The sequence below is a fragment of the Moschus berezovskii genome, chromosome 3 (genome assembly GCF_049115385.1).
Source record: "Moschus berezovskii isolate FMDL1 chromosome 3, NW_MosBer_1.0, whole genome shotgun sequence".
Lineage (NCBI taxonomy): Eukaryota > Metazoa > Chordata > Mammalia > Artiodactyla > Moschidae > Moschus > Moschus berezovskii.
Genome location: NC_142462.1, coordinates 108,876,522 through 108,900,372, shown reverse-complemented (window position 1 = coordinate 108,900,372; position 23,851 = coordinate 108,876,522). Strand labels below are relative to the sequence as shown.

At 48.9% G+C, this 23,851-nt stretch overlaps 1 protein-coding gene and 1 long non-coding RNA gene across 2 annotated transcripts; one reads left to right on the top strand and one right to left on the bottom strand.

Annotated features, from left to right (window-relative positions):
- Positions 1 to 220: 220 nt before the first annotated feature.
- Positions 221 to 17,689, bottom strand: STRA8 (stimulated by retinoic acid 8). Its single transcript, XM_055421311.2, has 8 exons — positions 17,484 to 17,689; positions 14,636 to 14,711; positions 13,937 to 14,021; positions 10,572 to 10,790; positions 9,504 to 9,780; positions 5,725 to 5,798; positions 3,572 to 3,683; positions 221 to 358 (listed from the first exon to the last, which is right to left on the bottom strand). Exons 1-8 carry the CDS (start codon positions 17,664 to 17,666, stop codon positions 284 to 286), a joined length of 1,101 nt encoding a protein of 366 aa, XP_055277286.2. The 5' UTR covers positions 17,667 to 17,689; the 3' UTR covers positions 221 to 283.
- On the top strand, positions 14,686 to 18,836 carry LOC148778397 (uncharacterized). The gene is made up of 3 exons (XR_016037078.1): positions 14,686 to 14,853; positions 16,056 to 16,178; positions 18,722 to 18,836. It is a non-coding gene; the product is annotated as an uncharacterized LOC148778397 (long non-coding RNA).
- The last annotated feature ends 5,015 nt before the right edge of the window (positions 18,837 to 23,851 follow it).

The following is a 23,851-nucleotide window of genomic DNA, read 5'->3' as shown; positions in this document are numbered from 1 at the left end:
TGGCCTGGTCCTCGGGTGCCTCTGGTACCCCCTGAAGAGGAGCACAGCAGGAGCAGGTGTGTGCCCTGCAGCAGGCCAGCACCTCATTCAAAACAACCCCAAAAGACCGACACACAACCATACTATTCTTAAATACTTTATAACAACCAGAAACTACAACCATCAAAATGCTTTCGGGACAGCCCACTCCAAAATGCCAAGGCAAGGGCAACTTGGGCTGCCAGAACTCAAAGCTGGAGACCACCAGCCTCCTCCATCCCCTCCTGCTTCCAGCCCTCCTGCATCACAGATCTTCATCGTCAAACGTCTCCGTGCACCTCAACATTGTCATCTCATCGTCGATGGGAAGGTCAGGTTCCTGCAAAACACCGGTAGAAGGGGATTCAAGTTTTATTTGAGGGCTCCAGGCCTCAGGTGGGGGAGACGGCCCCACCATCTCAGGCATGCCTCTTCCCTCTGCTTCTCCCCCACATCTCTTCAGCGGTATCTTCTCCTCCAGCTTCCAGCCAGGAAGTTAAGAGCAATGAGGGACAGAGAGTCCATTTCCATTTCACTCGACTCTGTACTCTAGTCTCCGAAGGGTTTCTCCTGGGTACAGTAGAACTGGCTTCTCTCCTCTCCTGGGGATTTCTAAGATCCCATGAGCGAGACAGGGGCAATCTTAAAACTTTATCCAAATGCCCTCAACAGAGGATGATGAATTATACCACGATGCACCCACCCATGGAATACTATGCAGCTGCTTCCAATAAAAGGAATGGGATCCTTCTCTGTGGGATACATTATTTTAAAAGAGCAAGGTTCAGACCAGTGTGTATGGTGGGCTACCATTTGTGTTTGATGTATGTGTGCTCAGTTGTGTCTAACTCTTTGCGATCCCATGGACTGTGGCCTGCTAGACTTCTCTGTCCATGGGATTTTCCAGGCAAGAATATTGGAGTGGGTTGCCATTTCCTTCTCCAGGAGATATTCCCAACACAGGGATCAAACCTGGGTCTCCTGCATTGCAGGCAACACAGAGATCAAACCTGGGTCTCCTGCATTGCAGGCAGATTCTTTACCACTAGTGCCACCTGGGAATACCATTCGTATTTGAAAGATTATATAAGTGGCTGGAGAATATTTTTGGATGACTATAAGAAACTGGTCATGATAATTGCCTTTGGGGGAGGGAATGCAATAGGAACAAGGAACACCGGTAGGCGAGAGACTATGTTTTCTTTGTATATCTTTTGGTAACATTTGAACTTTAAACCACCTTCATGGGTTAGCTATTTGGGGATCATTTTGAAAAGAAACAGCATTATGTTAATTTAGCAAGTGTTTCTCATTCCCTTAATAATGACACCAGCTAACCTGATTCCCCATTACCTCTTCCCCTAAAAGTATGTTCCTGGGTTTGTGTTCTTCCTGCATATCCCCACCCCAGCAGAAAATCACCCCTGTCGTTTGTTAGCGCTGCTCGTTAGGGGTTGATTCCCTTGGGCCTTGGGAAGCACCCCTAATCCAGCCAACCATCTCATGGATGTGGGACCAGACTGGGGGTGATTCTGAGAAAGAAGCCTCTTCAGCTCCAGAGAATTGTCCTCATCTGCCATGCCCTCCTGATAGGGGTGGGGCACATCAGAGCCAGAGTATCCAAGAGGGGGAAGAACTGGTCAAAGGAAAATCACCCGGACCCCTTGTTTAGGTTGAGGATGGTGGCAAAGGTTGAGAAAAGAGGGAGCTGGAACGTGGAGGATGCCCCGAGGTGAAACATCTGGGGAGGGAGCCAGACACTGGAGTCTGTCACAGAGTGCCTGAATGTCATTCCAAATGTTCTACTTCCTTCAGTCAGTTCAGTTCAGTTGCTCAGTCGTGTCTGACTCTTTGTGACCCCATGAACCACAGCACGCCAGGCCTCCCTGTCCATCACCAACTCCAGGAGTTTACCCAAACTCATGTCCATTGAGTCGGTGATGCCATCCAGCCATCTCTAAGCCCCTGAAAATGATGATGAGGGACTCTTCAGCTGCAGATCTGTGAAATCGCTAGGCTGCAAGAAGTGTCTGCTGGGACTGGGTGCTGAAGTGTGTTGAGCAGCATTCCCCCCAGTTCATGTCCACCTGGAGCCTGTTTGAAACTAGAGTCTGTGCAGATGTGATTAGCTGAGGCTGTAAGCTGAAGTCATCCTGGATTTGGGGTGTGCCCTCGATCCAAATGATAGGTGTCCTTACAAGATGAGAGGGACACAGAGACACACAGAAGATGGAGGCAGTGATGCAGCCTCAAGTCCAGGGATCTCTGGCATTGCTGGGAGCCACCGGGAGCTAGGAAAAGGCAGGGAAAATTCTCCCCTAGAGCTTTCAGAGGGAGCATGGCCTGTCAACACCGAAACTGGGCCTTCTGGGAGAATAAATTTTTGTTGTTTTAAGCCCCTGAGTTTGTGGCAATTTGTTACATCAGTCCTGGGAAACCAATACAGGTACTGGGATGAACGGGGAAGAGAATGCAGATGCCCTCTTTACACACCCTGTACCAAGGCCTGAGGCCTCCTGCATGAGGACACTCTTGGACAGCTTGTTCAAGGCACAGATTTCTGGGGCTGCATCTCACAACAATGAATGGAAATCTTGGGTGTGGGGATGTCAGGAATCTGCATTCCAATGAGCTCCCAAGGTGAGTCAAATCTGAGCGCCTCTGCTTTACATGAGCTCCAGTCCTGCCAGTTAGTTCTTTCTTTCCTGCTATGTGTAAAGTAATGAAGAGGGGGAAACCAAGACTGTCCCATCCATCTGCTCTCAAAGCCTTGGTAAAGTGACCTGACTTCTTTGTGTCCAGAGAAAGGGACTCAGTGGTCAGGGCTGGCGGCTAAGGGTTGGTGGGGCTGCAGAGAGCAAACTGCAGGAAACGGTCTTGGCTCCAAGTTGTCTCAGCAGAGGAAAGTGAAGGGTGAGCAGGAAAAGGGCCACACTGAAAAGCTGCCCTGATTACTTTTGGGCATTTTCATCACTATCACGTACCTTTTAAAATAAACAGCTATATTTTTGCTAAATCAGTGGGAAAACCCATGGCTCTGAATCTGAAAGGGGCTGTCTCCTTGGCAGCTCATGAATAACCCCCTCCCTCCATGGAAACTTCCAGGAATGAATGGACCTTCTAACTAAGACCCCCACAATGCATGTCACTGTGGGCTGCACAGTCAGCTTTTTGGAAGCAGAAATTAATATCCTTCAAAAGGTGACAGCAAATATTACCCCAGGGTCTCAGAAAATGATGAACTAGTTCAGCCTCTCAGAAAGGCATCAAGGAATCACACCTATAGGAATGCCTGCCAAGGGCCAGGCCTCTGAGGCCTGGTCCCTGCCTCAAGGCTCCCAGGCTCAGATGTGCCCTGAAGAGCATCCCTCTGTCTCTTCCCTGTTTCCCTGGACATCCTCCTTCCACAGGATGCATTAGACTGAAGTCAACTATCCGTGGAAGAACGTCCCCTGTGGTGTGAACTGGGGGAGCTGCAGCCAGTGCTCCCCTCCAGAGCCCACCATCTGAGGGGAGGCGAACCAAGGCCTGACTGCGCCCTGCTCCATCCTACCTGTTTGAACTGAGTGTTAACACAGCAAAGGCCTTTGAAAAAATCGATGATCTGCACGTAGAGCTGAAACTTCTCCTCGGGATTTTTTGGGTTGGAGACAGCCTGCACGTGACTAATGGCAGAAAGGAGGAAGAAACAGCATTTAGAATCCTAACTTTTTACCTCTGCTTTGTTGTTGCTCTTCAGTCACTAAGTCGTATCTGACTCTTTGTGACCCCATGGATTGCAGCAAGCTAGGCTTCCCTGTCATTCACCATCTCACGGAATTTGCTCGAATGCATGTCCATTCATTCAGTGATGCCATCCAACCATCTCATCCTCTGTTGCCCGCTTCTCATCCTGCCCTCAGTTTCCACCTCTGCTTGTACCCTCTAAAAATATCTGGATTACAATGAGAACTAAACACTTTGAAGCACGCAGCTGAACCCTCCAGTGGCCCAGCGCCTTCTGTGGAAGGTTTGCACAGCCCTAGTTCCAGCATCATGTCTGGAAGCTGCTGGGGAAGCAAGACTACAGGGAGGCTGGCCCATGGGTCATAGTTCAGTGTTCTGAGCTGTGGCCTGGGGAACAAGGAGCAAGATTTCCTCTCCGCCCAAAGTCAGGCTCTGCTCCCACCCGTGGCTGCCCAGGCTCAGGAAGCACAGGGCACGATCAAGTTCAGTCCCTTGAGATGCCTCTGCTCAGGAGGTCGAACGTGAAACGCCAGCCCTGGCACAGACGGAAGGCTGCCCTGAAGATTCTTTTCCTGCTGTTTCCTGGGACAAGGGGAGAAGCCCACCAATGGGACTGTGAATCAGGCCTGGACAGCTTGTGGTGCTTTGACCTCATTTCCTGCTGGAATGAGACCTCACAGTCAGCTTGGGAACCCTGGGAGCAACCCTCTGCCTTTTCTAGGGAAAGAAAGAAAAAAAAAAAAATTTTTTTTTTTTTTTTCTAATTGGTTGTTTTCTGTCCCACCAGCAGGGTGAGGAGTTAACAAAACTATTTGCCAAGTACACTTTGGCCACTTTTCAACCAAATTGTGTTCACAGCCCAAGCCCAACAAAGAAATAGCAATGTCTGTCTCCAGCCAGTTTCAGCAAAATCAAACTTTACACAGCCGGGAAGAGTCACCACGGAAAATCGCTTTGAGATTTTGGGCAAGTCTGGCTGGGCTGGGGGTGGAGGAGCGGGTGGCAGCTGAGTTGCAAATGCTGATGTCTGATCTGCCTGCAGGCTGCCAGGGCTCCAGGCTGGAGCCACAGGCCTCAGAAAGAATGGAGATGTTCTTTGGGATCATGAGAACATGAATGTCACCTCATTTCCAAGGCAGAAAGCTACATGTTCTTGCTTCTTAAAAAAAAAAAGTTATTTATTTGGCTGTGTGGGTCTTACTAGCAGCACGTAGGATCTAGCTCCCTGACCAGGGATCAATCCCTGGCCCCCTGCTTTCAGAGTGTGGAGTCTTAACCACTGGACGACCAAGGAAGTCCATTCTTCTTTTTAACCAGGTATCTGAGGGGTCTGTGCCTTAAAGCTGTAAGACCACAGCTTTTCAAAGTAGCAAGGAAATTTTAGTCCTAAACTCTCTCTTTCTGAGAAAACACAACTGTTTTTTATGTGTGCATATGTTTTAAAAAAACCAAGCTACTTCTTGTTTTAAAATCTCCCCAGATGCTCTTCTGACTTCAGGGCGTCATCCCTCCTTCTACACCCTTCCCATCAGCACTGTGAAAACAGCTTCTCCCCTTGCGCAGCTCAGAGACTCTGTCACTCACCCCAAGGCTCAGGCATGGGGCCTGTTTCCATGTTGGCACAGACTCTCTGTGTCCACCTCTCAAACCAGACTGACTGCTGTAACCCCCATGGCCACCTCACCCCAGGACACAGTGCAAACCCCCTAGAGCTGACAACTCAGGCTGATGGATCTCAGCCCTGGATCACAAGGGAAGAACAGTATCTGCTGAAGAAGCCCCAGAGAAGATCCTCCCCAGGATTGCCAGGGCAATGGCACACTCCTAGGACCAGCCCTTTCTGAATCACAGGAAAAAGTGGATTTCCAAGAACTTCCACTGAATTATGCTCCCCTCTGAGAGGCTGCAAGGGAGAGGGTCCTAAACACCCCAGCAAGGACACACACACACACACACACACAGTCTCATACCCCTCCTCACCTGGGGCTAGATGTGCCTGGAGCTTCACTTTTGTCCAGGAAACTTGCCACATCGAAGGCATCTTCAAAAAGTATCTGAAAGAAACCACAAAACTTCACATGTCAGAAATCCACCACACTCTGATGTTTGCTCTGGGCTGCCGAGGGATAGAAAGGCTCCCTACCCCTTGTCCCCAAAGGGGTGCATGTTAAAGCTGAGGCCCAAACCCAGGGTCTCTGCTTGGTGACCTTTACAAGGGATGAATATTAAGTTCTTGACTACCCAGAAAAAACTGCCAACCCCAGAGAGTGGCTGAGAGATGGGGAAGCACTGGGGACCACGGTCTCCTCTTTTTAAAGTGGGTGGGAGCTTAGGTGGGAGAGGCAACAGCCAGAGGTGAACCTCTGTTTACACAGGAAAGGGCTCATCTACACTGCCCGAGGGACAGACTGAGCCCAGGATCCACAGTCAAGCAGTTTCATGCTAGGGGAACAGAGGTTAAGGGGGCTTGGGAGTTAGGTTGCAGAGAGCCCATTCCCAGGGTGGGTATGCCACAGTCAACCCGCTCCCTCCCACATCCCTGCCCCAACCTCATTCTGCCTTGGGAGTCCCTTGCAGCCACACCAGTCATTTGGGGTGCTTGTTAAAAACACAGATTCTGAGCCATCCCCTTGAAGACTCGGATTGAGTGGGTCTACAGTACTAGCCAAGCGCCTTTTAACTAAACTCCACTTGAGAAGCCTGGAGGGGCAACAATAAACTAGAGACCAAAGGGCAGAGATTTGAAAAAAAAAAAAAGATTCTGTGATAAAGGATGCAATCCTTAGAGCAGGAACTAGGTATCCTGGATAGGTCCTCCCACACACTGGGCCTCGTCTGTGAATTGGAAGGACTGGATGAGGTAACAGTAGTTTTCCATGCCTGGGTCCTGGTATCTAGGAAGCCTCCCAGAGAATGGAGCATCCAGGGCTGTCCACTGGATCATAGAAAAAGCTAAAGAATTCCAGAAAAGCATCTGCTTCATTGACTACTTCAAAGACTAAAGCCTTTGACTGTGTAGATCACAACAAACCATGGAAAATTCTTAGGGATGGGAATACCAGACCACCTTACCTGCCTCCTTAGAAACCTGTATGCAGGTCAAGAAGCAAGAGTTGGAACTGGACATGGAACAATGGACTGGTTCCAAATTGGGAAAGGAGTACGTCAAGGCTGTATATTGTCACCCTACTTATTTAACTTATATGCAGAGTACATCATGTGAAATGCCGGGCTGGATGAAGCACAAGCTGGAATCAAGATTTCTGGGAGAAATATCAATAACTTCAGATATACAGATGACACCACCCTTATGGCAGAAAGGAAAGAGGAATTAAAGAGCCTCTTGATGAAGGACAAAGAGGAGAGTGAAAAAGCTGGCTTAAAACTCAACATTCAAAAAATGAAGATCATGGCATCCGGTCCCATCACTTCATGGCGAATAGCTGGGGAAACAATGGAAACAGTGAGAGACTTTATTTGGGGGGTTCCAAAATCACTGCAGAGGGTGACTGCAACCATGAAATTAAAAGACACTTGCTCCTTGGAAGAAAACCTATGACAAACCTAGACAGCAGAGACATTACTTTGCCAACAAAGGTCTGTCTAGTTAAAGCTCTGGTTTTTCCCATAGGGATGTGAGAGCTGGACAATAAAAAAGACTACTGCAGAACTGATACTTTCTAACTGTGGTGCTGGAGAAGACTCTTGAGAGTCCTTTGGACACCTAGGAGATTAAACCATCTGTCTTAAAGGAAATCAATCCTGAATATTCATTGGAAGGACTGATGAAGTTGAAGCTCCAATGCTTTGGCCACCCGATGAGAAGAGCCAATTCACTGGAAAAAGACCCTGATGCTGGGAAAGATTGAAGACGGGAGGAGAAGGGGACGACAGAGGACGAGATGGTTGGATGGCATCACTGACTTAATGGACATGAGTTTGAGCAAACTCCAGGAGATAATGAAGAACAGGGAAGCCTGGCGTGTGCAGTCCATGGGGTCACAAAGAGTCGGATATGACTGAGTGACTGAGTAACAGCAAGGGCTGTTCCCCCAGCATCAGAGACACCTGGAGGTTCTCTGGCTCGAAGACTCCGCAGAGAGACACCGGACATCTCCTCAAAGAAACCACCTGCTGAGGAACGTTTGAAAAGTTAGGGTAAAGCAGAGGGGTGGTGCCATGTAAGCTGACTCTCCTGCAAAGCACTAGATTCGGAGCAGAAAAACAAAGAACTGCCCGCCCCGCTAGAGCAGGGAGGAGAGATGCGGCCCCAAGTGGGAGCAGCCCACTTTGATCTCAGCGCTCAGCGACCGCTAACGCCCACCAGCGCTTTGCTTGGATGACCATGGCCGGGGTTAAAAGCTTGAACTCCCAGCATTTATAGTAAAGGCGTGGGTGAGTGAGTGAGTGAAGTCGCTCAGTCGTGTCCGACTCTTTGCGACCCCATGGACTGTAGCCCACCAGGCTTCTCTGTCCAGGGGATTTTCCAGGCAAGAGCACTGGAGTGGGTTGCTCTTTCCTTTTCCAGGAGATCTTCCCGACCCAGGAATTGAACCCGGGTCTCCCGCATTGTAGGCAGATGCTTTACCATCTGAGCCACCAGGAACCTCCGCTCTATTCCCCAATGCTCTGTGGGGTGGGAGGGAACTGATCTTCTCTCAGGTATTGGTCCTGATTGGTCCAAACAGAATTCTATGTCGGTTATTCATTGGCTCAGTAACCTGGCAATCTAGCTAATTCTGACCAATGAGAGGGCAGGAGAGGGATGGTGGAAATTTCTGGAGATGTTCTTCCTTGATGCTTAAGAACGAGCCAGAGGCAGTCTTTTCTCTTGCCTGATGTAGAGGATGTATGGATGTGTGAGTTGGACTATAAAGAAAGCTGAGCACCGAAGAATTGATGCTTTTGAACTATGGTGTTGGAGAAGACGCCTAGAGTCCCTTGGACTGCAAGGAGATCCAACCAGTCCATTCTAAAGGAGATCAGTCGTGAATATTCATTGGAAGGACTGATGCTGAAGCTGAAACTCCAATACTATGGCCACCTGATGTGAAGAACCGACTCCTTGGAAAAGATCCTGATGCTGGGAAAGATTGAAGGCAGGAGGAGAAGGGGACGAGAGAGGATGAGATGGTCGGATGACATCACCGACTCATGGGCATGAGTGTGAGTAAACTCCGGGAGTTGGTGATGGACAGGGAGAGCCGGCGTGCTTCAGTCCATAGGGTCGCAAAGAGTTGGACACACTGAGCGACTTAACTGAACAGAACTGATGTAGAGGAGAAGGAATAATAACTTGATTGCTACCGCCCTCCATTCCACATTTATACCCTGTGCAGGAAATGGGGAGGACGGGAAAGGTGAGATGCCAGCCTTGAGAGGAGGCAGAGCAGAGAGCATTAAAGAACCGAATATACGGCCACATGACCGGGAGACCTAGCGGAAGTCCTCCTGCATCAAGAGTACATCACCTCTTGGTTTAATGAGCGAGTACCTGAAGCTGAAAGAATCCTAGTGGATACAGCCTTCTAAGCCATCTCTTCTATAACCCCCATGGAAAGGCCAGGAAGGTAACAGGAGAAAAATAAATGTTCTGTGGTTGTGCATACAGGTCGGGAAAATCAGAAACATACCGCGCCAGCATCCAGACAGCAACTCCAGGTGGCTGTGGGAACCCTGCTAACTTTCCGAGGCGTCTCCAGGCACAGGTGATGGAGTCATTCCACTCCACCCTCCATCTCACCCGTGGGTCGGCTCACCTCCTCAGGAGTGGAGACCAGCGAGCAGCTGGCCCCCTGGCTGTCAACCCCGCTGTCCTTCACGCTGCCCTCGGGGCAGGCCAGCCCTGGACAGGACCCCACGAGGCCGCTCTGTGCCTGCTCCCAGGCCCGCAAGAAGATGGTCTTCCTCTCCTCCGAGAGGGTCTGCCACAGATGGGAGATGGCCGCGGACACGATGGGGAGTGTCACCTCCTTGGAGGAGATGATCCTGTTCCTGATCAGAAAGTCCATTGTCTGCTTGTAAAAGTTGAGGTACCTGCAACCGAAAGGGCAGTGACCCCCAGACCTGAACCCAGAGGCCCGAGGTCCCCCGACCTGGGGCGGCTCCTTGGGATCCCGTGGTGGGGAGTGGGGCGGTGAAGGCCTTGCCCCGCTCTGTGGTTTGCCAGGGACTCAGCCTCACTTGTCTCCACCAGCCCTGACCCTAGCAGTGCAATGCCAGCTTGGGGGCCACGGGCGACTTAGTTTTGTGTTTTGGGGCCCTTCTTAAGTCCTCCCAGTGCCCTCTGTGAAGCTCACTGCCCTACAGAAGAGAGGATGAGAGGCAGGGCAGGCTGACTCTCTCACCAGGGGAACACAGCCTCAAATTTAGAGCCCAGGAATGTGCAGACATGATATGAGCTCGCTTAAATTTGGAAGCTGTGAAGTAAGCCTCTTTCTGTTGGGCCAGCTCCTCCAAGCCCGCATACATGGATGTGTTCAGCCTTGAGTTTGCAGAGGAGCAGTGAATAGTAGGTGGAATCTGGGCTAGCCATTCACTGCTTCCCTTGCTCCAAGACCAGTAATGCTACGGAGGTGGGGAGGCACTTTAGCCCTCAGATCCCACCAACAGGCCCCCACAGTGTCACCCCAGATAAAGTCAGTCTAAGGAAACACAGTGCATGTGCTGTGCAAATGTGGTTTCGAGACTATTTCTCTAGCTCCTCTGCCAACCCCATCCTTGAGCCCTTCCTGTGTGGAAATGTGGAGGGCCCGTGACTCAGGGCCTGCAGGGTGCTCCCGCTGGAGCACTTTTCCCCTTCCCCACGGGCGTCAGGACTTTCACACCGTTCAAATTCCAAGAGGTCTGGCAGCAAGACGTCAGAGGAGTTTAAGAGCGCCACTTTCTTCTCCTCTTCCTCCTCCACCTCCTCATCCTCTTCCTCCTCTTCTTGATCTTCCTCCTCCTCCTCCTCTTCCTCTTCTTCCTCCTCAGCATCCTTCCCAGCTGCCCCGATGGAGCACCAGGTGTCTAAGCCTTTCCGATGAACTTTATTTGACACCAGACTGGGGAGGAAATAGAAACAAGACAATTACAGACTAATTTCCCTCATGATCATCAAGACTAAACATTTTAATACAGTCTTAGCATATTTCATATATATTATATATATGCATAAGTGGGCTTCCCCAATGGCTCAGTGGTAAAGAATCCACTTGCCAATGCAGCAGACACAAGACACACAGGTTTGATCCCTGGGTCAGGAAGATCCCCTGGAGTAGGAAATGGCGACCTGCTCCAATATTCTTGCCTGGAAAATCCCGTGGACAATGGAGCCTGGTGAGCTACAGTCCGTGGGGTCGCAAAGAGTTCGACATGACTGATAGGCCTGAGCATTCAGGCAGCATGGTACTCTTACCCTACCTACCCTACCCTACATATGTATAAATACATTATGACCAATGAGGCTTATCCTAGGAATGTAAGATGGCTCATTCAAACCTTGAAAGTCAAACAGTGTAGCTCACCATATCAACAGACTAAAGGAAAAATATTATTTCAATATGTGGGGAAAAGCACTTGGCAAAATTCAACATTCATTCGTGATTTTTAAAAACTCTCAGAAAAATAGGAATAGAAGGGAATTTCTTCAACCTGATAAAGAGCATCTATAAAAAGCCTATAGCTAACATCATACTTAACAGTAAAAGATTGTTTATCTGCCAAGATCAGGAACAAGAGAAAGATGTCCTGTCTTACCACTTCTATTCAAAATTATGCTGGAGATTATAGCCCATCCCATAAGGTGAACCAAAGAAATGAAAGGTGTACAGATTGGAGAGGAGGAAATAAAACTGTTTTTGTTTGCAGACAATGTGATTATCTATGTAGAAAATCCCAAAGAATCTAAAAATATGTGGCCAGAACTAAGAAGGAAGCAAGGTTTCAGAATACAAAGTCAATATACAAAGACCAGTAGTATTTCTGTATACTAGCAATGAATAACTGGAAATTGAAATTTTAAAAAGTAGCATTTACAGTAGCACCCAAAACCATGGTTAAATACTTGGGTTTAAACTAAAAGCTTTACCTAGAAAAGAAAGCAATGAATAAGCTGGACTTTAAAGTTTTTAATTCTTCTCTTCAGAAAACAGTTTTAAGAGAATGAAACAATATGACCCAATTTGGAAAACCAGGACTTGTACCCAGAATCTCTTCACACTGACAGGAATAATCCCAAAGGTATCAGATTGAGTTAAAAAGCAAGTGCACCAGAAGAAAACATGGGAGGGGTCTCAGTCTCTCACTCTTAATTTCAGAGTGGAAGAAGTCTTTCTGACTATTCACCCAACATCAGGTGCCATTGTAGATCGACAGATTAGACTTCATTTTTGCATGGACAAAACAAAAAACAGAAACGCTGAAACAGTAAGACGACCAACCCAGGTATGATTGTTTGTAATCTATATACTATAAGGAGGGCTGATTTCTCATGATATATTAAAGTGCTTCTACCACTTAATAAGAAAAAGACCACCAACCAAACAGGAAAATGGGCAAAAATTAGGTAAAAAAAAAAAGCTTGCAGGAAAGGAAATACAAATGACCCTGAACAAAGGCACTTAAGCTTACTCATAATTTAATTAATTGATTAAAAATATAATAATTATAAAATGCAGTTAATCTAGTCCTCTACTGGTACCACAGTTTTAATTGCAGGTTTATAATAATTCTAGTGAAAAATCGTCCCTAATTAATATGATTCTGAAAGAAATTTAGCCATCCACATATGGATACAACAATTAATAAGATTTTAGTATGTGATAGTGTTCATATGTTAAATCAGGAGGGAGATCATGGCTTACGTGATAAATGGGGGGTGGAGTCAATAGCTAACGTCTGCCTCGCTGAGATTATCTCCCAGGCTAATTTCTAGGTGCGGCCAGTCTGATTTGTAAAATGTGGCCACAAATACCCTGCCACGTAGACTCAATACACACACATGCGTGCACACACACACACACCACTTGCCTCTTCCCCTCCACGTGATCAAACTGTGGATTATGATTATAGGTGATTACATCCTTCTTAATACTTTTCTGTATTCTCACAGTGTCTACAATGTGAATTTAATTTAATCATTTCTCTCCTGATTATTCCTTTAGGATATAGTACACATTCGCTGTTTTAAAAAACTGGAACTACAGAAAAGCACAGAGAAGGCAATATAAGAAATCAGTAACCCCACCCAAAACGAGGGGAAACATCACTTGGCCTCCGCGGGTTGTCGGGAGATTCTGATCACAAGCCGTGTGCAGTCCCCTTTTCAGAGTGAGTAAAATTGTTGCCACACATACTCCGGTGCCTCCTCTGAGGCCGGTCTGAGCGAACACCGTGCGGGAAACACCCTGGGGCCACCAGTGATGACAAGGGCCTGGTCATCGTTCCCAGAGTGCAGGCTGCGCTTGAAGCAGCTGTGCAGGGTAAGGTGGCGCAGGGCCTCGGTCACCCTTTGAGAGCACAGCAAAGACGGAGTCTACAGAGTGCACGTCCAAAGGTGTGAGAGTTAAACCCCCCACGTGAGATCACAGAAGTATGAGAGAGACATCACTCAGTCAGCCTCTTGTCTGGGTGCGATGTTATAAACGAAGATCCCCTTGCAGCACCCCTTCCCCTTGCAGCACCCGTGGGTACTACTTTTTCCTTTCTTCTCTGACATCCTTTTTAGCTTTTCTTAGGTTCCTGTGATGCTAGAAAGCAGGCAGAGATTTAGATTTCCCTTATCTTCCTAGGTATCCTTCAGTAAAACCATTAGGTACGTTTTTTTAAAAGCTATAGTACTATATGAATATTGTGATCTCATTTCTCTACAAAATAATGTGCAAAATAAAAAAAAATGGGGCTATTCTTTATGGTTAACATTGATTTTCTTTGAGTGGTGAGATAAGTACTTTCATGTTCTTTTTCGGGTACTTCTGTTCTTTTTGACATTTTCTGTTAATAATAGGATTATTTTTATATTCGGGAAAAATCCAATACTTGTGATTAGGATAAAACAGAGAAGAGAACTCTCTAGCACTAACTGTTCTAAATAAATAAGCAGTGCCTCTCACTCTGTTCTGCATTCTGGAGGGGAGGGTGGGCTGCCGAGCCGCAGCAGAACTGTGGTAGTGTGGCACGTCCTGGGTCTCCTGGTGCTTGGGGGTCTTACCTGGGGTTTCTGGAGTACATGCTGGCATATTCTTTCTTGGCCTCCTCTAAGCTGTTTGCATTCCCATCCTCCAGGTTGAAAGATTCTATTAAGGAGTTGAAGGCAAGGGTCACATGTGATAAAGTAGGGACTTGGTCCAGTCTCTCCTGCCTTTCTGGACTGCGTGGACCATGGGTGGTCTCTGAGCCCACCCAGGTTCAGTGTTAGGGGTCAAGAGCCCAGTTTCACCTCTCTTTTTAGATGGGAGGGGGAGAGGGACAGGGGAAGAGATTCTTGAGCCGGCCCTTCTCAGTCAAGGCATGGAGAGCATCCCTTTCAGAATTCAGCTTCCACTGACTCATGAAACCCCAATGTCCAGCCTGAGTGCCAAAGAATGGAGACAGCTTCTGCCCTTTGCTTTCAAGTTGGACAGCTCCGGTCCATTTCTCTGGCCTCTCAAGAGGAGGTCAGGCACCTGGGAAGGAGCTCCTCTTGCTCACACAGCCCGCTGACATTTGTCCGTCCTGCCAGACCCTAAGCTCGCTGAGAACAGGGGTATGGATCTCATCGTACCCCTGGCCCAGGCGCAGTGCCTGGCACACAATAGGTTCCCAGTAAATATATGTTCACTTGGCTTACCCCAGTCTCTCTGTTTTCAACAGAAAAAACCAAACAGTCCTACCCTGGGAGGCAGAAGGGTGGCAGGTATGGATCGCTTACCTTTCAGCTTCAGCAGATTGTCCAAAGTTTGTTCCAGTTCCTGAATACGATTCTTCGCCTTATTCAAAACTTGCCACTGAGGACAGAGACAGACAGTGCGGAGAAGCCGGCCTCCCCCCGCAGAGTTGGTTTTGTGGACATGGAAGCCCCTTTCCTGGCCTGAAGCCACCCCCAACTCGGGTGCGAAGTCTCAGCCTTTGACATCGTCGACAGAAAGGGTAGGAATTAGTTCCGAGCCACAGAAGGCACGACATTTACTTTGTATTCTGGGAATGGTTCTCACAGAAATACCAAAGCATTTGGAAACCATTAAGCTGTGTTCAGCAGACAGTTAGGGCTGCAAACGACTATAGACACGCTGTGAAGTTGGGATGGACAATGTCTGCAGAGGCAGCACAAAGCCCCCTCCTCCCCCCATTAACTTCTGCTCACTTCGCACAGTGTGCTACAGGCAGGTTAACAGTAAATGTACTAGTTTAGTACTAGTAAATGGACTAGTTAGTAAAAATACAAAAATGTATTTTTGTTTGCCAAATGCATACATTCTAGTTGACCTAAAGTCTTATCAAGTGCTCTGTCAACTTGAACTATGAATTTCCTGTCCTGCAAAAATAGAATCACAAGCATTTCCTTGCTCCCTCCTTCCCTTTCTTCACCACTGGATATAACATTATTCAAGTCAAAATGGTAACTGCAATATTATACAACAATGAGAAACGCTGAATATTGTGTATTATGCAGATCACCCAGTGCCTGTGAGGAGTCCCAGACCTTCCTCAGGCACGTACAAGGGCAAAGAGCTGCGTGCCCAGCCCGGGGTCACAGAGTAAACAAAACTGCCCTGCTTTCAGGCCGCTGACATTCTAATAGGGATGCCTGCCTCTGTAAGCCAGGGAACGCTAAGGATTGCCAGCAAATGCCAGAAGCCAGAAGAGGCAGGAAGTGTTCTCCCCTAGGGCAGTCAGAGCGAGCCTGGCACCTGGATTTTGAACCTCTAGAGGCTAGACCTCTGAGACATTTTTGTTGTTCTAAGCCACCTTGTGTATGGTATTTTGTTTTGGCAGCCACAGAAAACTAGTACGACCTTGCTGCCGCACGTGTGTGCATCTCACTCTTGTAAGGCAAATCCTTTCTGCATGGACACTACAAATGCAAAATTCAGCGTTGTCCCTCTAGCAGGAGCGCAAAGGAAGGACAGGACAGAAGATATTTGATTTCCAGGCTGCCCCCTGGCTGTGCCATCCCAGGCAAATAGTCAAACTTTCTGGAGCCTCAGTTTGCTCCTCTGCAGAGTGAGGGTGACATGAACAGAGCTGGGAGGACTAAATGAAGTGATGCATGGGGAAACAATATTAGCATTCTAAATCACCTAGGACTGTGCTATGTTTTTCATGCTTTTTCTGGTTAAACTCCATGGCAGGCCTCAGGAAGCCGTGACTGGTGTCCCTGTTTAACCGGTGTGTCAACTGAAGCTTAGCGAGGAACCCGCCTCACGTGGACTGACGCCGCTTAACAGCCAGGCTCTTCGCCACCACATCATGAGGTGTGGATCTTCAGGGGTGCAGAGGGTTTTCCTCTAGCTTAACTTCCCCTCCTTACTGCCAGCCCCCGGTACCTGTCTTTATCTTCGGTCGTGATGCCTGTCTCTGCACACTTCTTCACTGGCCAGTGACAGGGGCCTTGGGGCTGTTGTGCACCCCTGGATGCGTGTCACCCAGGGGACACGGAGCAGAGTTGTTCTGGACAGGCTCTTTGCTGAGAGGCCCAGATGTGGGCCTCTGAGGTCAGGCTAGTCTGCAGCGGGTAGGTAAGGCGCGGCTCGCAGGCTTTACCCATGGGCGGCAGCAGACAGAGCGCTGGGAGGCATCCACAGCTGGGTGTCGGGCAGAGGAGCAGCCCTCCCCACCCCTCACCCCCCACACCCTTCTAGAGGAGCAGGTGGGAGCTCTGCTGAGATTCTTCCTGCCCCCCTTGGATCTGGGCACAGGGGCACTTGGGGCGCCTTCCTCTGTTTTCCACAGAGGCTCTGGCCCTGTGCCCACCGGTGGGGAGGGGGGTTGCTCTTCTGTGCATCTGCTCTGGAAGCAGCACCAGCCCAGAGGGAAACCCACAGTTGCAGGGCAATGGGCTGGTCCAGAGAGATGGACGGTGGAAAGAGGGCCTGGTCTGGATCCCCAATCCTGGCCTCTCCCTGGGTCCTGCCAGCAACCAGCTGGAAGGTCCTGTCTGAATTCCAGTTCCCTCCTTCGTTAAAGAGGGTGAGGGGCCTTGAGGCTACTGCGACCTCCCCCACGTTGGAGACCCCCTGACTGCTCCCTCCGGTGAGATCAACTCCAACCTTCCATCACCACCCGAACCCATGCGAACCTTCTGTGCTCCACCAGAGACACCAATCAGCAGTACAGCAGCCCAGTAAGGAGAAAGGCAGAATTAAGATCAGGAAAAGACAAATGCTTACCTGGAGAGTCCTGCCACCTAGGGAAAGAGCTGGTTAGTACATGAAAACTGAGGGACACACAGGCACCTGTAGTGGGGTGTGCTTTGGGGGAGAGGGAGTTGTGTGTGTTGCAGCGGGAATGCAGGGTCTGGGCAGTGGCTGGAGGCTCACCACGGTCCACGAGAGGGATGGGCATCGGTGTGGCCGGCTCACCAGGCCTCCCAGAGGGTCATTTCCCTCCTGAGGCCAGGCTTGTCTGCAGCGGGGAGGTAGGGCCCAGAGCAGACAGAGCGCCGTAGGGTGTCCACTGCAGGCCACTGACCCACCCGGGCCACAGCCCTTGGGGGTGGAGCTCCAGGCCAGTCTTTCCACGTGTGGGAGCTTTTCCTCCCTACCCTCGGGTCCCCGTACCTTTGAGGCTGTGAGATCAGAGTGGGAGTAAACAACCTTCCTGAGGCTGCTGAAGAGCCCTGCCAGGGTGGCTCGGTGGCGGGCCTGGGACAGGCGTCTGCGGGCTACCCGCTGCTCCAGCTCCTGGAGGGGCCGGGGCATCACCCCGCCGCCGGCCTTGCTGCCTTCTCCTGCAGTCTCCATGAGAAGCTGCAAGGTGTTAGGCCTGGCTTGGCCCTAAATAGTAAAGGTAAAATATTAAAGAGAAAGGAAGGTAGACTGAAGCCAAAAGGGGACCAATTCCCAAGTAAAAGTTTCCAAACCAATGAGTATAATCAACAACAGATACACAATCAACCATAGGTGTTACAAAACCTGTTATCGAAGCTTGACTCCCGAAAACTCAAGGTGCTCAGACCTAACTTACAGTCAAAGGGCACTGCTGCTTTACAGCAGGAAGTCTCTAGGACCTGCAGGTTCTCCCTAGACACTTGTTAATTGTGCACGGTGGCCAAGGAGGCCAAGGAGGGCAGGCCGTACCCTGAGGGCTCATTCTTTACAGTCTGTGCGAGGTGGGGTAGGTGTGTCCCAACCCTGTGAGGTCTTTCCTACCCCGAGAAGGCACCCTTTTTTCGGGTTGGGAGGACAGCCACAGAATCAGAGGCCCATCCAGCCTGCGGGCTAGGTTACATCAGAGGCTACCTTTTATAGTCTCCAATTTTCAGACACAGACAAATCTTTAATAGGAAGCAAAGTGAAACAGTGAAGTGAACAGGAAGCCCAGAGAAAAACAAGGGTTTCCCAGGTGGTACCAGTGGTAAAGAATCTGCCTGCAATGCGGGAGACCTGGGTTTGAACCCTGTGTCAGGAAGATCCCCCGGAGGAGGAAATGGCAACCCACTCCAATATTCTTGCCTGGAGAATCCCATGAACAGAGGAGCCTGTTGGGCTAGAGTCCATGGTGTCACAAAGAGTCAGATATGACTGAGGGACTAAGGACAGCACACGGTACAGGTTAAAAAAAAACCTTTCGAACTTAAGAATATGAGTTTTCTTCACCTGTTTAAATGAAAAAGAAATGCATGTGCCTGGACACCAGGGCATTTAAGTTGACATTTAGGCTGAGGTAAAAACACCAAGGTCCTCCCAGGATCTCAAATTCTCTAATAGTCTAGCAATATGAATGCCAAAGGCCTCTGGGCTTGTGGGGAGTCTAGAGCTCTCCTGTGCCAATGCTGATAATTTGACTTTCCTCTCAGGTTTCTTACCCAAACACATTCCTCTGGAAAGATCTGCCCGGCTGTGGAGAAGTTTGCCGCACTGGATGAGGGTGCAGCCCTCTGCCTCTCCTATAGGGGGCAGACACTCCCCTGACTTGCTGCCTCCAGAGGCTGCCTCCACTTCCTGTCTCCCTTTTCTTTCCTCCTACTTAGAATGCCATCCCCTCCCCCACACCCCCGCCCGACTTCCCACCCCTGGTTTATATCTGTCTAGTCAGCTTGTCCCTCAGTTCTCAATTTAAGCCCCAATTTCTCTGAGAAGCTTTTCAGACTCAGGTCACACTGGCTTCTCATTTGAATCTTGTTTTGTCAACAAATCAGGAAGATCCTTTGTCAGGATCCATGTATTCAGCATCTTAAGTGTCTTTCTGAGAGTGCATCAGAATAGATATAAGACAGGATAGCAGGTGGCAGAGGATGAGAGGGTTAGATAGCATTCTGATTCAATGCACATGAATCTGAGCAAACTCTGGGAGATAGTGAAGGACTGGGAAGCCTGGAGTGCTGCAGTCTATGGGGTCACAAAGAGTTGGACACAACTTAGCGACTAAACAACAACAAGGATAGCATTAAGAGAAAACCTTGGGGGCAGGGAGTAATCGTGCGTTGGACACTGACCCCAATGTTCTCTCTGGATCCTAAGCATTTGCAATCTCATGAGTTCAGTTCTTGACAAGATTCACAGTGAGAAGCAAATAGTTGAGAAACTTCAAAAAAGTCTTTGAAGGTGATGCTGGCCAGCTCCATGTGAGACAGGTAGGGAAGGATTATACAGGGGCAAGAACCTGGATACCTTATTCTGACTCAGGAAACAGGGCATGTTTGGAGGGTGACTGTGAATGTCTGGGCATCTGATACATGTGAGAATTGGGGAACTCATTATGGGGATAGTAGGTGAAAGGAAGCTAGTCACATGAATCCACAGTGGGGGGGATGATGGAAGTTTGCTCCTAGAGGTGGTACCTGGCCAGTGAGACGAACCAGTGTGGGAAAAGCAGATGGATTATGGATTGGCATAAGACCTGAGCTCTAACTTTATGTTAACCAGCAATGTGGTTTCCTGGCTATTCTATGAGCCAGGAAACCTGAAATCTTAATTTCTTTATCTGGATAAAGGAGGTGAAAAAGTCTTTTAACTAGATTATAGTTTTAAGCTGTTCACCTTTAAGGTCACTGTCACAAGTCTGTGATTATTTGGAGCAAGGGCAAGCAACACAAGCTGCTCATTCTCCAGCAGAAGTGGACTTAAGAGCATACGGCAGCACGGGCAGCTGATCTGAAGGAATTCTGGGGACTGTGGCTCCTCAAACAAATGTTTACCAGGCACTTTGTGCACAGCCCATCCATTCTTCAGGAAACTAGGGCCAAAAATAGTATCAGGCATTTCAGAATGACCATAACTCTGAAATCTTTTCCTTTTAATAAACTTTTTACTGTGCCTTCAATCCTGTTCATTAGATCAGCCTGCTACTCATAACCTTCAGTCTCACAAAGTTAGAAGACAGCTTCATTGATGCATTCTTCTAAAAAGACATTTTGTGGAGGTTCGTGTTCTCATGCCACAATTTTTTTTTGTCATTATCACCTCTCATATGTAAAGCATACACTCACTATCAAAGACCTTCCTATTGAAACACCACTTAATACCCACCTAGAGTTGAACTTTTTAAAAAAAAGTTTTTTAAAAAAAACTCCTTACGCTAAACTTTAAAAAAAACCTATCACTTCACATTTTCCAAGTTTCGAAGTAACTTTCAATAATTTTAAATTATCAATCCCTAAAACATTTAAGTGTGATCCAGTTGCATTAGAGCTTCCCAGGTGGCACTAGGGGTAAAGAACCCTCCTGTCAATGCAGGAGACATCGGTTTGATCCCTGAGTGGGGAAGATGCCCTGGCGGCAGGCATGGGCAACCCACTCCAGTAGTCTTTCCTGGAGAAGCCTGGCGGGCTACAGTTCATAGGATCGCAAAGTCGGACAGGACTGAAGCGATTTCTCTCTCTCTCTCTCTCTCTCTCTCTCACACACACACACAGAGTCTTATTAGCAAACCCTAAGCAAATGCATACAAGACACTGGATGTTTTGCAACCCACCAGTAGCTTCCTTTGGTTCCCAATGCTTATAAGATCATGCTAAAAAAAAAAACTCCTCAGAATCATTCTCAGAAATCTGTAGGGTGTCAGGATGACATGTACAAATGTACAAAAGTTTGGACCCAGACCTAAATGGCCACCTGTTTGGACCCACGAGTTTCAATCAGTCGCATGTATTACATAAACCACCCACAAGGCCAGTGCACTATTCTGGAGGTGAATGGGTGGCGTTTAGTCGACTCCCACCCTCGCAGGGAGATGAACACCTGGGCACACGCGCCGCGGGAAGCCATGACAGTGGTGGCAGTGGGTCACCAGCCTCACATGCCAAACATAGTGGGGACCTTCGCTCCCACTGGGCCCGACAGACCTCCGCACAGGCGCGCGCGGACCAATCGCAGTGTGTCCCTGGGCCCACAGCCAATGAGGATGCGCGGTGGTGGACCAATGAGGTGCAGGCAGTGGAAGAAACAGTGTAACAGATCGTCCGAAGGTGACAGAAGGCGGCGGGGAGGGGGACGGGGCGAGTTGACCTTTTCACCCTGCCCTATGACTCTTTTCCAAGTGAGGCCGAAGGTGGGCAGGGAGCGGATCCCTGTGTCACCACACGGGCTGTATGTACCCGCCGAGGACTAAACGGACGTCCTTCGACTGGGTCCGCTGGCCTGACCTACAGCCCCAGTATCCTCATCCCTCAAACGGGGCTCTGACACCAGCCTAAACAGGGTTTCCCTGAGGCTTAGAGAAGACGTTGTCAGTACAGGGTCCAGAGCACAGGTTCCCTGTCTCGGGGGAAAGAGGAGAGCAGGCAGATGTGAGGAAATAGAGAGACAGATACAAGGCCGGGGTGGGGTGGGGTGGGGGCGGGGTGGAGACCAGGGGATTGATGTTTTAAACTAGAGAAGAAGAAAAAGGGGTGGGCCATGAGAGGTGGCACAGAAGCGGCCTTTAGAAGGTGGGATCAAAATAGCAAGAAGAAAAGAAACAGCGCTTACTCTCTGAGACAAGAGGAAACAGGTATTCTTCCACCTTAGGCAAAAAAAAAAAAAAATCATTTTTCCCCCAAGTAGAGATTCGTGTGTCTGGCTGTTTTTCTGCTTGAATTCCTGCTCCCCTGAATGTTTCGGGGATGGTCTGCTCCCACGCCTTCAGTTTGAGGCTAGCAGGTCCCAGCAGCCAGGCGCCCCTTGCTGCTCCTGGGGCAAGCTGCTTCACCCGGGGCGGGGTGAACCTGAGGTCGAAAGGCCTCCTGCAGCGGCCCTAGAGGCACTTGGATTTGGATTCTGACTGGGGATTTACCTCACAGTGATCGTGAGGACCATGAGATCTACCTCACACAGACAGACAGGGTACCTGGCCCCCCGGTGGACGCTCTTGAAATTCAGCTTCGGAGTTTGGTGGAACACTAAATTAAGCCGTGTGTTATGTAGAAAGAAACTGTCACATGGAAAGCACCCAGGAAAAGCAAATTCTCCTCCTCCTTTTCAAGATAAATATTAAATATTCGTTTTAAAACAAAATTCTGCCTAGCCGGAGGCCCTGTCCCTTCTGGCTCTCCAGGACCCTGTGACCTAGGATCATGGAGGGTCCCTGAGGAACTGCTCTTCTCCCCTGCTCACTCCTTTGTTTCTCCTCCCTGCCCCTGCTCCTCACCTCCCAACACCAGTCTCAGAGTTGTTGAGACCCCTGTGCGACTGAGGGCATTCAAGAGTCTGTACAGTACTTTCGCCTGGAAAATTCCATGGACAGAGGAGCCTGGTGGGCTGATGTCTATGGGGTCACACAGAGTCGGACATGACTGAAGCGATTTAGCAGCAGCAGGAGCACACCTCTGTCTTGGAGAGCTTTACCTTTGCACTAAGAGGGCACACAGAGGTCCAGAAACCAACCTGCCCCAGCCCTTTGTCTAGTTATCCCCTCTCCACCACTACCACACATGTCTGGCTCCCTGGATGTGGCCGTTGAGGAGCAGGTCTGCATCCAGAAAAAATGCAGTCCTGGGATGGGACGTTGCTGAGAGGGTTCCTTACCTGCCACAGCCTGATTTCTTTCTTGAAAATGAAGACCTCTGGCCTACTTCAGTCAGCCTTCCTCACAGCCGTGAGGCAGAAGACTCTGCTCATGAACTCTGGGACCACCAGGTGGCTTCTCACCAGTTTTGGATACAATCAGAGTTCTCCCCAGTAACAGCCACACACAGACACAGCATCACCTTCTGACCCTGACTCCTCCCTCCCAGTACCAGAGATCCTGCGGTGAAATATACCCCCTCATAGTAACATGGGTCCTGCCCCCAAATACCTCCCCTGCCAAAGGAGCATAGACCTGCCCTGAAATACCCCTTCCCTCCACCAGCCTGAGAGCATTTCTTTCCCTCAGATAATTTCTACACGAGTCCCAACAGGGAGACTTCTAAGATTTCTGCATAATGCCAGCCCACTATGGCCACCCGTGTTGTACATCCTCAGCCCTAACTTTCTGGTTGGAGAAACAGCCTTTTTCACTTGTTCTCCATTGTTGGGGATGACATGTTTAAGATCATTTAAAAATCAAAATGGAGGAACTGTGATTCAGACATCTAAAATGGAGCTGGTGGTCATTGTGGATGTAGTTTCAGACACAGTACTGTACTAATTCCTGAATTTTCTGAACTATATCAAAATCAAGGATGTCACCAGCTATTTTCAAAACATCTGGTAGCAGCTGCCAGCTGCAATCGTATGGTCTCAAGGTCTATGCTTGAAACTATACAACCATTTTGGGCACCAACCAATCTCTGCTTAACAAGCACCCTTCTTGCCAGCTCCAATCCTAATTCTTGACAAACAACTTATGTAAATTTTATAGGTTTTGTGTATACAAGCCACCTCTATTTTGTGGTCCTGTGGAACATAATTCAGGTGCTTCTTGAATCTGTGTCTCCTGGGCTATACTCCTCACTTTGGCTCAAATGAAACTCTCTTCTGTCCCTTATTACAGATTGTTTATTGATTATTTGCATTAACATTAGTTG